The sequence below is a fragment of the Motacilla alba genome, chromosome 3 (assembly GCF_015832195.1).
Source record: "Motacilla alba alba isolate MOTALB_02 chromosome 3, Motacilla_alba_V1.0_pri, whole genome shotgun sequence".
NCBI lineage: Eukaryota > Metazoa > Chordata > Aves > Passeriformes > Motacillidae > Motacilla > Motacilla alba.
Genome location: NC_052018.1, coordinates 78075487 through 78089551, shown reverse-complemented (window position 1 = coordinate 78089551; position 14065 = coordinate 78075487). Strand labels below are relative to the sequence as shown.

Here is a 14065-nt window from a genome sequence, read left to right as displayed (position 1 = left end):
AAGAGTTGTCAGCCAGTACTTCTTTGTGGGGATCTAAACTAAGTCTTCTATTTGAATGTGACTAGAATACATCTCTTTTCAGGTTCAAAAACTGCCATGGCTGTGTAGTGCATATTTGCCTTTTATGTGAAATTTTAGTATCAATTACTAGTTTCCTGAATCATCTAAGAATGCGGATGGTGACAGAAATGGGGGACCTTACACTAATTAAGGAGTTCTTAATGTAATTTTATTCTTGGTTAGTTGGTAATTTGTAATCTTTTCTTGAACACATCAGATTCCTGACTTGCTGGAAATTTTCCCTTGTAATGTTATCTTCATAGTTTTTGTCTACTCCTTTCACTTAGGATTTTCAAGACATTTTGTAGCCATGTAATTGCTCTTGTCATGTCTCTGCCTTAGTTGTGTATCAAGATTCATTTTTTTTCCATCCTTCCTGGTTAATGTGACATTCAGGACTGTTTCCAGTTTTGATTTTTTTAATTGTGGATATAGAACTAAAAACAGGGTATGACTTCTGAAGTTACTCGTAACATTAGAGTTTTAATGTACGGTAATTTAATCTGCACTTTTCCTCATGGGGACATGATTGGCCACTGCCTATAGAACAATTTCGTTTTAAAGGACTAATTATATTAAGAGCACTCTGTAGATTGATCCATTTGAATATGAATGTACATTGAGTGATCAAAGTCTTTAATACAGTCTGCTATTGAGAATCAGCAGGGAAAGCTGTGTTAGTAACTTCATAACTCTCTTGTATGGTTGACTGCAATAGAGTTCAAACAGTTGTGTTTCAGCTTCACTTTAGGTCTTAGCTTGCATATGCTGTGTGTAGTTTTCACAGTAGAAAATGGCTGTTTTCTGTGTTTGAAGGTCTGAACATGAGAGACATTCCCCAAACTGCCCATTTGTCAAGGGTGAACACACTCAGAATGTACCTCTTTCAGTCACACTGGCAACAAGTCCAGCGCAATTTCCCTGCACAGATGGCACTGACAGAATAACCTGCTTTGGATCTGGAAGTTGCCCTCATTTTCTAGCTGCTGCAACAAAACGAGGAAAGATCTGCATATGGGATGTTTCCAAACTTATGAAGGTATGCAATATAAAGAATTATTTTTCATCAACTGTTTACTGATCAGGCATATCTTGGTTCAAAATCAAATACCTCTTCTGTTTTTTATTGTTGTTTCTCAGGTCCACTTAAAATTTGAAATCAATGCATATGATCCTGCAATTGTGCAGCAACTTATGTTATCAGGAGAACAGAGCTCAGGGGTTGACTCAAGGAGACCAACATTAGCATGGTTAGAAGATTCCTCTAGCTGCTCAGACATACCAAAATTAGAAGGAGACAGGTATGCCAGTCTACCAAATAAGAAATTTTAAATGCTTCTGTGTGAGTGGTAAATGTCATTTAGCAATGTCATGCTTGGTGAAACATAAGATTGGAAATTTTCTTTTCATGGAAATAATATTTTTAGTCACTCTGTATTTGCACACAATTCAACACTTGAAACAGACTAATCTAAATTTCTATTTTTTAAGCCAGTTTCCTGCTGTTCCAGTTTTATACTCCACTAGCAAAGAGAATGCAGATCTCATTGCTGCTCCATGCTCATGTTTCAGAGGCAGTATAAAAAGAGAAAGGAATATAAGTTTTGGATCAGCTTTTCATTTTAGTTATGGATTATACATTTCAGATTTTTAAAGTAAAGGCTCCTCATGGACTTCTGAAACATGCTTTTTTTTTCTGATTGCTTCTCCATAATTTGTGGTTATGTCATTCTGAAAATAAACTGTGTGGATGTGTTAGGATTTGTACTTCCTTGCATACTTTTAGTACACATATACAGACTCCAAACAATTAGATAGTCCTGTTGCAAGGGTTTGCATAAGCTAGAGGATATGTCACTGCTTAGAAAATGTGATGGGAGAAAACGTAGTATTTCACTCGTGCTTCATGCAGCCTGTTACTGGGTACTCTTGTCTGGTCTTGCCAAAGCTCAATAGAGTGAATTATTAAAGGAGTTGGCTTAAAGTTGTTGGAAAATTTTGAACAAAAATTGACTGGGTAGTCTTGCTAGTTTTCTGAATGTTTCTTCTTAAACTTCAGCGTTAAGGAGAGGGTAACGATACTGCTATATGCACAGGGAGGTAAATCTTTGGTTTTATGCTTAGTGTGATATCTACAGTAGTGCCGAGCAAATACAAAGCTTACTCTTCTGCTGACGTGGGCAACAGCAGCAGCTGCCTGGACTCTTACTGTAGCTTTAGGGCTGGGAACTCCTGAATAGTTAAAGAATTAAATCAATTTTAAGAGCTGGATAAAGGACAGTGCAATCATACTGCCTAGAACTAACCATTTTCCATTTCACTTAACCTACATGGAATTTACTATCACTTCTCCACTTAAGGGGAAGCTGGATCAGAATCAAAGTATTGAATTGTGTCTGCCATGTTGTGAAGTGAACGTTGATCAGGTTTGACCCCACAAAGATCTGTTTCTTGGATATGAGGATATAAGCATTCAGTTTGTTGAAGTTTGAGGGTCTGACTTGGTACTGTGAGTAGTTACACCTGAAGCTGCAGAGGGATTACTGTCCTTCCTGCGTGTAATGAGCCTGTAATAGGAAATAATTTATTTTATTGGAAAAGTCAGGTGCATCAATTATTTATGTATTCTGAGATCTACCCAGGGGCCTATTTCTCTTGAAAAAGTGTCTTGAACAAAATCTGGTTTTATGACAAAAATATTTATCTGGCAGTATTTTAAAAACCAACAACACTGTTCATCCCTTGTTTCAGTACTAGCTACAAAATCGCTTGTAGAACTGAAGACTGATCTGTCAGCTCTACTTTCCAGAGATGATTTTGAGGAATTTGAAGACATTGATATTAATTTTCAGATGTTCTGATTGTATGGTTTTATTTTTCTTGGAAAGATTCCTGAGAACTGGTTTTAATTTTAATTCAATTTAGGCCTGAAATGTAGGAAATACCATAGTAGAATGAGGCAAAAAGAAATCTGGTCTATTGGTTCAATAAGAGAGGAAAAAGTCTTTATGTTGTTGGTGTCTGTGATGAGCTCATCAACGGATGAACAATGCTGGCTAAAAGGAATGTACAGCTATGGTTCACATTGTGTTTCTTACGGATTTTTACTAATTTAATTAAAAATAAGCCTGCAGTTAGCGTGTACATGGTGTCATTCATGCATTTTTTTTTCAGTGATGATCTACTGGAGGATTCAGACAGTGAAGAGCATTCCAGATCGGAATCTGTTACGGGTAGGTTATATCTGACCTGTTATATATTCCCCTTTCACCTATTATTAGAGGTGAAAGGGGATATTATTTTTCCAGGCTTTTAAAAGAACCCTGTCAAAACTGATGATATTATATTCACTGCATTAGAAAAAAGGAAAAGGATTTACCTTGGAAAAGAATTTTTCAATGGATTTACCATTGAAAGGAATGCCAGTATTTAAGTTGGTGTGATGGAGAGATAGCATGCAGGTGAAAAGAAAAACTGCACTTCGTTAGTTAGTAAATGTCTTACTTGACAACGAGCATTGCTTATCTTGCTGTCAATAAAGCACACAAACCAAGATAAAAGAACTTTCTTAGAACAGGAACAAATTACAGTTGTATGAAACCCTTTAAATTCAGGGAATTGCCAAAAGAGCTCAGTGTCTTGATTGTTTCCCTAACGGTATGCACTTTGATAAAGTATTTTTTCCTGAATAAAGATTTTATATGGAAGCAGAACAGTGCTATGCATGGTATTCTTGTGTTATGTTCTTAGAGGTAAAGTCAGAAATTTTGAGGGAGGGAGGACTGCGTGTTTATTTTCAATAATGTGGTTTACGTCTTTGAGTAAGGATCACCAAGTGGGGAAAAAAAGAGCATGAGATGTAGAAAAAGATCCTATTTTTCCAACAAACTATAATATATGCAGTATGATTCCTGTTTTGTCTTTTGAGAATTTGTATTATATTAAACTTTTTTATTTTAAAGGGCACACATCACAAAAAGAAACAATGGAAGTCAGCCTTGATATAACAGCTCTCAGCGTTCTTCAGCAACCTGAAAAACTTCAGTGGGAAATTGTTGCAAATGTTCTGGAGGACACAGTTAAAGATCTGGAAGAACTTGGGGCAAATCCCTGTTTGGCCAACTGTAAGAGTGAAAAGATGAAGGAAAAACATCTAGAACAACACAACATTCCCTTTCCTTGTTTATTAGCCGGAGGTCTATTAACATACAAATCACCTGCTACCTCTCCTGTTAGCAGTAACTCTCAGAGATCACTGGATGGCTTAAGCAGGACTCGAGGTGAGAGTGTCTCGGAGCAGGGATCAACTGACAATGAATCCTGCACTAATTCAGAACTGAATTCCCCTCTGGTAAGGAGGACTTTGCCTGTATTGCTGCTGTACAGCATTAAGGAGTCTGATGAAAAAGCAGGAAAACTCTTTTCACAGATGAACAATATTATGAGTAAAAGTATACATGATGATGGTTTCACAGTTCCACAGATCATTGAAATGGAGCTGGACAGTCAGGAACAGTTGCTGTTACAGGACCCCCCCGTGACTTACATTCAGCAGTTTGCAGATGCTGCAGCCAACCTGACATCTCCGGACTCGGACAAGTGGAGCTCTATGGTTCCCAAGCCTGGGACTTTGGTTCAGTGCCTGCGTCTGCCCAAGTTTGCAGAGGAGGAGAACCTGTGTGTAGATTCAATCACACCTTGTGCAGATGGAGTTCATCTGTTAGTAGGACTGCGGACTTGTCCTGTTGAATCTCTGAGTGCAATAAATCAAGTAGAGGCCTTGAATAATTTAAATAAATTAAACTCGGCACTATGTAATAGAAGGAAGGGGGAACTAGAATCAAGTCTTGCTGTAGTGAATGGCACGAGTATTGATGTAATCCAGCACGAATCACCAGCAGATGTACCAACTCCTTTAATAATTCAGCCTGAACAGAGGAGTGTTAGTGGTGGATACCTAGTGCTTTATAAGATGAATTATGCCACTAGAATAGTTACTCTAGAGGAGGAACCAGTAAAAATCCAGCATATCAAAGACCCCCAAGACACAATTACCTCAATGATTTTACTCCCACCAGATATATTGGATAATCGAGAAGACGACTGTGAGGAGCCTGTAGAGGAAATACAATTATCTTCTAAAAATGGCAGTGGGAGAGAGAGAAGATCTGAGATCTCTACTCTTGGGCACCTGGTAATAACTACTCAGGGAGGATATGTAAAAATACTAGATCTTTCAAACTTTGAAATTCTGGCCAAAGTGGAGCCACCTAAAAAAGAGGGCACTGAGGAACCAGATATGTTTGTCTCTGTGATATACTGTTCGGGCACAGACAGATTATGTGCATGCACCAAAGGTAAGATTTTTCTTCAATTTTAAAAAAATTATTGATTTTACTGTGTTTGGATTATGTTACAGAATTTAGAATCTGAATGTACATACAGTTTAATGGTCTAGGAAGCATGGACTAGTTAATTCCTCACCTTAAATGTCAGTTTTAATCCCTCTAGAATGGCAGTAGTTCTTGCATGTGTCTTAATTCTTGAAGAGGCAAAGGTTTTCCTAAGTCCAAAACAAATAAAAGTTATTCTTCTATGTAATTATTTCTGTGATAGAGAAATCCCACTTCAGAAAAATGTCTTTTGCCTGTAATTGGTATATTCAAGAGAGCAGAGAAGATAATGCTGTTTACCTTATCCCAGTGTATTTTCATTCAGGTGGCATGCTTCTGGTTCTGTTTCAGCTTTTTGCAGTTGGGATTGTACTTTCTTGAGTGTTAGACCAGACTGTCCATGCAGGATTCTTTTTGTCCAAGTGAACACAAGGCATTTTGGGAAAGGGGGCAGGTAGGAGGGGAGTATAACTCAAGCCCAGGTAACAACTACTTTGTAAAAGTCCTTAAACCATGACACAGCTCCCTGTTTACTTGTGTCATGCTGGAGCACTGGAAACAGCTCTGGGTGTCATCCAGCTGAGTTCTTCCACGTCTCAGTGTTCTGGTTAGTTCATCTGCAGTTGATTGCAGCTGTGGAGGAAATGCTTAGGCTCTCAGAGGGACCAAGCTGATGGGGTGGTTCATACATTTCAAATAAATTCCCACCAATATCACACTGAGCTTCTTCTTTACTAGAGGAATTGAAATTGATACCTTTTTTCCTTTCATGACAGTGTCACACTAATTATTAAGTCCTTCTATGAGCAGTTGTTAAATCAGATTTACTTGTTGTTTCCAACAGATAGTCAAGTTTATTGTAAATATCTCAGTTTTGTTAAAGGCTCCATGTTTCTCACTCACCGACAAAGGTTTCTAGAAAATTTCAGATTTGCTTTTTAAATACTAATGAAAACATTGCAAGTTAGTAACTAGTATTTATGTTTGCAGATTCCCAAGGGTAGCTTTCATTCTCTTTCAGTGACTGCTTTTGAGGAAATATCTATTAAAGTGTTTCAGCTATATTTAATAATGCACACTTTTTCCGAGTTAAAATGGAACTCTAACTGAAAGGTTAATTGCCTTTGAAAAGTGTTCTATCTTATCATATCCCTGTGTCCTGGTTTAAGGCAAATCTGGGAGAAAACCTCCAAAGGGGCTCTTCTAGAAAGCATATTCAAGTGGCCCCTCCCTCAACTGGTTCAGGAAAAGATTTCCTTGGAGAAAAGTGGAAAAAAACTATTTATTTAACAGGCAAAGCATTCACCAGCACAAAAAAATGAACAATATTAAACAATAAGACTTCTTGCCAATCTGAAGAGATGACAAACTCAGAAAGTCCCCTTGGTGGGCTGTAGCTCAGCTCACTCAGTCAGTTGTCAGTCCCTCTGGTGCTGGAAATGCACAGCCCAGGCCTGGCCCAGTGTGCCACAGGTGCGAGTTCCAGGTGCTCTTCTGTGTTTTCAGTCCACAGCAGGTTAAACAGTTTTAAGAAAAAGAAAAACCACAGTCCACGGAACTTCTCTGCTTCAGCTAGCTAAAAACTAACTAAAAAGCAAAGGAGAGCTCTCTCATGCTGCCTGTGCTGCAGACAGCACAGTCCAGGAGCAGGAATGTGGAGGAGTAAGTACAGTTTCTGATAACAAACTCAGCACTTCTTCTCTCCCCCACTTTGCTCTTGGAACCAGTCTTAAAGGTGCAAAACTTATTTCTGAGCTAAACAGACAAATGGGGATGCAAGCATCATGACGTCCTTCCAGGACACCATGTCAAAATACTTTGACTTTATGCTTAGCTGATCAAACTGCAATCTCATTGAAAAGACCTCCAAACAGAATTTTTTTTTCTGCAGAATTTTATTACTATCAATTTCTTTCCTTTCATCAAATCTCTTTTGCCTTTCTTGTGTTTTAGGATTCATGATAAAAGTTAAAAGTCTTATTGTGCATGGTACTTTTCCATCCAATGTTAGTGTGTATGGTAATCATATTCTAGTAGCTTTTAGTATTGTGGAAACCTCTTTGGGGCATGGAGTGTGAGATATACAGGTCTCTTGAGCTGGAAGCATTTATTTATTGTGTGTAGGAGTATTTTTTCTCTGGCTAGATAACCACTGTCTCTATTACTGACTGGAGAATATATCCATCTTCCTTGTAATGGACAAGCACATCATTCTGCTTTTGCAGTAAATTTCTCTCAATACCCATTTAGTAATTTATCCATAGCTTTTTTTGGATTTCTTTTGTTCATGCTGCCCTTAAGATGACTGAGATTTTGGGGTAATTTTTCTTCTGTAGCCCAGTATGCTGCAGGTATCAAGTCAGACTGGAAGGGTCCTCTTTTAAATATAGTACTTTGTTTAGTTAAGAACAAGTGGATTTTTTTTATCTTTCATTTACACCCACTATACCTCAATTTGGAACTTCCATTTTCTGCTCAACCGTGGACTTTGGAGGTCATTATTTTCATTGCTTAAATGTCTTTAGAGGCTTTCAATTTCTATTCCTTGTTTAGCATATCAGTCATTGTTATATTTTTCTCACTTTCGAGAAATTAAGTCCAAAGCCATCATAAATACTCAGGGGTCAATGTCCTTTAGAGGTCTGGATTCCAGGATCTGATGCTAGGTATGTCTGAAGCCTCAGAGTCAAAACATTTATCAAAATATGTCACTTGGTAAAGAATGACTTGAACTGAAAGGTTTACGAATAAGGCATAAAAGGTATAAAATTCAGGAACACTAGAAGAAAAAGCAAACCAAGAACCTCAACTATTAATACAACTTTTAAAATCCTCTATCTTATTGTATGTTTGAATAGCTTAATATATGAAATAGGCTTTGCATAATTTTTCTTGTCTTGAATAATAATTGTCCTTTAAGCTTTTGCTTTAAATGGGTAGAATTTCCTGCATAGCTAGGTGGCTGAAGATGGAGGGTTTTGCTCTTAGTATTTTTTCTTGAGTGCTGTTTTCTTAGGCTTCTTTCCAAATCACTTAGAGGTGTTTGCTCCTCTAGGTTTACTGCCACAAGTGGGACAGTGCCTGCAGTCTGACAGCATTAGATAGATACACTGAAAGTAGAATAACTGTATTCACTGATGTGTTCAGCATTAGTCCATCTACAAAAGAGCTTGTAGTGCAAAGACATTAATGAAAATTTTAAGTGAAAGTTTTGGAGCATACATATATTGGAAATGCTTGGATGATGTTAGAAAATATTCAGGCATGAGCAGTGCATTTTTTCCTGTGTACTTGTTTGGGATGTCGGAGTAGGCAAAGAGGTTCTTTAATGTCAGAAAATTCTGAATGCAGAATAGCATTTTCCTCTGTTTCTCCTGCTTGTTGATGTATTATTTTCACTGGTAGATTATATACATTTTTTTCATAGCTGCCTCTAAGATATGACTGAAAAAGAAACCTCTGTGTGAATGGGTGCTTCAGATCTGGAGTGGTTTTATGGAAAGATGTTTTAGACTTGCATTTGACGTCATCCGTCTTTGTGAGTCACACTTCAGAATGTTACCTCTTGGTGTCAGCTTCAGGTACTTACCTGTTTCTGCAAGGATTACCTGAGCTTGACCTCTGGGGGAAAGCGTGCAAATATATTCTTGGTTCCAGTTCCATTAAGCAAACATAGTGAACTTTAATCTCTTGGAATTTTGCTTTCTTCTCTTCCCCTTGGCCAAGGTAGACTATATTTAATATCAGACTATATTTAATATCCCTCTTAGCAGTGCTTTGTCTGCTGTCATATGAGGGTTCAGATGTTTTCTCTTGTGTCATTAGTAAGAGTCTAAACTCTGCTTTTATGATGTTCAAAATAATAAGTAAGAAAATAAGTTTTTTTTTTTATTCTAAAACAAGGCAGCAGGTACTGTTTTTAAATAGAGATACTGCTGTAGGGTGGTCTTTTGATATTTAAAGTTTATTATCTTCTGTTTAAGAGGGTCAGATATAGTTTCTTATTGATAGATTGTGCTCACCTGTAATTTTGAACTTGTTACATTATAACATTTTAAAGGTGCTACAATATAACAAGAGTTTTTTGTCCCTCCCTTTTGTTGGAAGAAGTATTTTTTCAGGCTGGATTTTGATGTGTCCAGAGTGAGTTGCCTATGCTGATATTTCTTACCTGCAAGCCTGGCAGAACTGGATGGCACTTGGATACATTTGAGAATTGATTCCCTCAAATCTTGTGCCTTTTATTTATAGCAGCTTTCTTGCTCTTGAGTTGTAAATAGTGTAGTAATCACACTGTGTAGTTTTTTTCTGATTTAGTTTGGACATCTTACTTGCATCTTCCTTGTCATTAGGCTTTGTCTGCCTTGTGTACTGTGTATTTGAAGTTCAGGAATCAATTCAGTATTTTCAGTTTTTTACGTTTTTTGGTAATGGAGTCTAATAGGGTTTGAGGGAGGCCAAGTCCTTTTCCACTTCAGAATTAGTACTGGAAGTGATGCTGAGAGCTCATCTTCAAGTCAAGGTCAATTATACTTACCCACTCAGAAACAGAGTACTGATCATCATTCTCAAACATCTTCAACACAGAGTGCTCATGAAATTTCTCCTGCTGCATTCTGTCTTTGATGATGATTTTTTCACTAGTGTTTAGCCTCTGTCATCTTTGTCACTGGAGTCGTATCTGTTGTACCATTCATTATGAATATGGCAAAGAGATTTCTTCAAAAAAAGTAGGGAAAGACAGTTTGTTTAGGTGCTGTCCTTCTCTAACCATTTATTTTCTTAAGCTGGGTATCTCCAATCCTTTCAAACTTAGAAGAAAAAAACAAAGCAGCCTTTACTTTCCCCTCTCAAAAGATCTGATCAAGTCAGTCCACGAGTTTCTTGATGAGATATGCAAAACCAGGCCTGGTAATCCTACAGATGAATTTCTCAAGCAGCTCTGGAGTTTGTACATACCATGTGTGTATACATATTGAAATGTTTGCACTTTTGAGCAGGAAATTGAATGGGGTTTATTATCTGACTCACAAGAACCTGTCTTACAGAACTGCTGTCTAGCTGATTTTTTTTTCATCCTTTAAGAGGACTTTTAATTATCTCTTTCTAGGCATGGTAACTTTCTCTTGTCCCTGTTCAATTGCATTTTATTTTTTCAAAGCCAAGGCAGAATTTTATAGCTAAAAACTCCTAGAGCAGTTTAAATTGGAGTGTCTCCAAGTGAGGTTTTGGGATAGCATTCTTGATGACATTTTTTCAAGTGTTCTGAACTTGCACATTTAGCGCTAACCAATGGCAAGAGGAGGGGGCTATAATTAATGCATAGTTGCCTGTGGTATGGCTTTGTTTTCTAATTCCTTTTGATTAATTGTATATTGTTCAACTCTGTCATTGAGTTGTGATTTGCTAATGACAATGGTGTCACTCTTCCCAAACTCCTTCTAGAGTGCAGGAACATCTCACCTGATTGGCTTTGACTGCAGTGGCCTTAGTCTCTGACATGCTCTGTAGCTTGTTCCAGTGCTGCTTTCCTGGAACCAGGAACTGTTTTGCCAGAAGGAAGCCTGTGATTTATTTGAATAAATTCATGATTCTTGAGTTCTGTTTGTATTGCTACCAGGTTCTTGAATCCATGCAAATTGCAGGTTTTAAATACAGTTCAGAATTAAATTAACAATGTTGTGATTGTGTTACCTGTATTTTGAAGGAAGTATAATGATGCTAGTTTCTAATTTGTCTCTTTTGTGATAACTGAGTAAGTCAGTGTCAGCTTTCATATCTTCTTGGTAGTACAACAGAAATATTTATTGCCTCTGTCAAAGTGAAGCAAGCGGGGGAGCCTTCAGATAAACTGCTGCTTGAGATGTTTGCTCCCTGGCTACAATTAGAAAGCACTGGACGAGTCACTCTTTGAGCATAGTGCTGCAAACCAGAGTAGTAACACAAAAAAGGGAAAAGAAAAGAAAAGAAAAAAAGGCATTGACATTAGTGCAGATTTTTTCACTGACACTTGACTATTGGAACTACAGTATCATGAAACACATAATGAAGCATGCATCATCAGAAAGTCATCTTTGGATGTTCTGTGAGAGGAAATGCCTCCTTTGTGATACAGAGGCACAGTCAGCTACAGCATTTTGGAATAGTGTGCATAAGCAGAGGCTAATACTGAACAGCTTAAGTTCATGGTAAACTTCTTTACAGAACCTTTTAAAAATGAATAAGAGGAAGTGAGGTATCTCAAGTTTAGAACAGACTTTTTCTTGGAAAAGTGTTGGACTATTTCAGGAATGCAGGGATTATGACTATTCTCTTGTATGGAAAAAATGGTAAGGACATATTTTTGCTGCTGAGCAGTAAACAAAGTGATATACAGACTAGGGTTTGACTTAGTACCAGATGAAGCCGTTAACATCTGTGTTTTCCAATGTGTCTAAAATTCTCTTTGAAGTTTGAGGAAAATTGCTTATTTATGAGCTGTTTAATTTCAAGGAAACTTAAAAGTGTTATTTGCTAGAAGTATTTTTTCCCCCTCCACTCCTGAGGAGTGCTTGGGTACATCTGCTTGGGATGTACTTGCTGTTCTGCACCAAGGATGTGCAGTTTGAGACTGAGAGAGGGGAGGTACAGGCTTCTTAGTGGATCTCAGTTAGAAAAGACCCACCAAGAAATGGCTTAATGAAACAGCTGTTTTGAGAAGATAAAATGAAAAGATAAATAAATCTGGTGAGAAAATCTCCCATCCCTTCAGATTCCAGGAATATTACTTTTGTACATTACCTAGACCTGGGGTGGATGTTCCCACAGCATAGTGATCCTGTCCATAGAGTTGTTCTGACAATTTGCTCATTCACGCGATTTGTTTTTTTATCTTCATAAAAGACTGAGTTACAAAGCCATTAGTTGTCAGGCCTTTCTTAGTGAGATCTCAAAAAAACCCCCAAACTGTTCAAGTTCCCTCTGTGGCTCACATCTTTTCTCTGTGCCTCACACTCTCCCCGTACCTCTCTTACACTCTGTTTCACACCCCTCACCCCTCACAGTACAGGACATATACCTGCTTTTATCTTGGTGTTTTATTACATTTTTATTCTCAGGGTTTTTGTTTCAAATTACCTGGATATTTTATATAACGAGGTTTATCGTAATGTTAGATGCTGAAGGTCAGTCAAATAATTTTTCAGAAAAATCACATTAAGGCCTATGCTTGGATTTGCCTCTTGATTTGAATCCTACTAATTGGACTTATGGTAACTTCTGGAGCTGGTAACAGCTCTTCTCACCCCCCCCTCCCCCAGCATCTTGTAAAGTTAAACATTCTTTCTCAGTGACTTAGAGCACAAGTTGAAGGAGGAGCGAGGAGCAGCTGAGGGGGCTGGGGTTGATTAGTCTGGAAAAAGGGAGGCTCAGGGATAACCTCGTGGTTCTCGACATCTACCCGAGAGAAGATTGTAGTGAGGTGTGGGTTGGCTTCTTCTCCAAAATAACAGGCGACAGGATGAGAGGAAATGGCCTCAAGCTCCTCAAGGGGAGGTTTGATATTAGGAAAAATGTTTTCACAGAAAGGGTTGCCAAACATTGGAATGGGCTGCTCAGGGCAGTGATGGAGTCTCTCTCCCTGGAGGAATTTAAAAGATGTGCAGATGTGGCTTTTAGAGACATGGTTTAGTGGTGGACTTAGCAGTTAATGGTTGGACCTGAGGATCTTAGCACTCTTTGGTTCTATGACTTCTCTGTAAATGATAGAATTGATCTATGTGTATCTGTAGTGGTGAATAATGGGCAACCTCCTTGAATGATTTCAAACTTCCATCAATACATTGTGTCCCGTGAAAATTTTGGACTTTGCTCTTTTGTCTGTTGACTTGATCAGTGTTTTAATTCTAGGTTTGATGAAATAATGTGGAAAGCTCCTTAGTTAGGAGAATTCAGAGAAATTAGTTTAATTTTCAGATATTGAATTTTAAAAGGACGTTTAGGCAGTCTGTACAGATGAGATAGTAGACCTTCACTTGACATGGTAGAATATTTTCTGTTATAAGCATAATTTGGATTATGGGAAGTGTCATAACGGTTAGGATTTTTGGTTTCTATTGAGGTTTCCTTTGTTTATTGCCTTTTAAAACCCATCCCCTGGTAGAGTTTTTACCTTTGATGCCATTTGCAACTGCAGTATTTCTGTAGTTCTGTTTTGCATTTGCCCTGAAAAAAATGAGTAGTAGTAAAGCAAAATAAGTATTCCTGTACAATTTCACTGATTTCAGGTCCTGTATAAATACTGTCATAATTGCATAGCAGTTTAAGTGCAAATCTGTCTTGTGAGTTGAATTTAGGTGTATGCCTGTCCAAACTTTCTTCTTTTGTTGTCTGTGATAATTTTAGGTGGAGAACTTCATTTCCTTCAGATTGGAGGGACCTGTGATGACATCGATGAAGCAGATATACTTGTAGATGGATCCCTTACCAAAAGTGTAGACCAGTCATCAGAAGGCACCAAGCCCTTATCCAACCCTTCTAGTCCAGGCATTACAGGTAAATTGCACATGTGTACATGGATCAAAATACTTCTGTCATTTTTGAAAGCTGCATCTGAACATGACTTGCAATTATTT

The 14065-nt window shown here is 37.8% G+C and overlaps 1 protein-coding gene across 5 annotated transcripts in view; it reads left to right on the top strand.

Annotated features, from left to right (window-relative positions):
• The window catches only part of BIRC6 (baculoviral IAP repeat containing 6), a 176180-nt gene that overhangs the window by 22351 nt on the left and 139764 nt on the right, over nt 1-14065 (top strand). For all 5 annotated transcript variants that reach the window (XM_038133271.1, XM_038133269.1, XM_038133270.1 and 2 more), the window contains exons 7-11: nt 877-1099; nt 1201-1361; nt 3235-3293; nt 4023-5417; nt 13836-13985. In XM_038133271.1, coding sequence (XP_037989199.1) covers nt 877-1099; nt 1201-1361; nt 3235-3293; nt 4023-5417; nt 13836-13985 — 1988 coding nt within the window. The remainder of the gene's footprint in view (nt 1-876; nt 1100-1200; nt 1362-3234; nt 3294-4022; nt 5418-13835; nt 13986-14065) is intronic.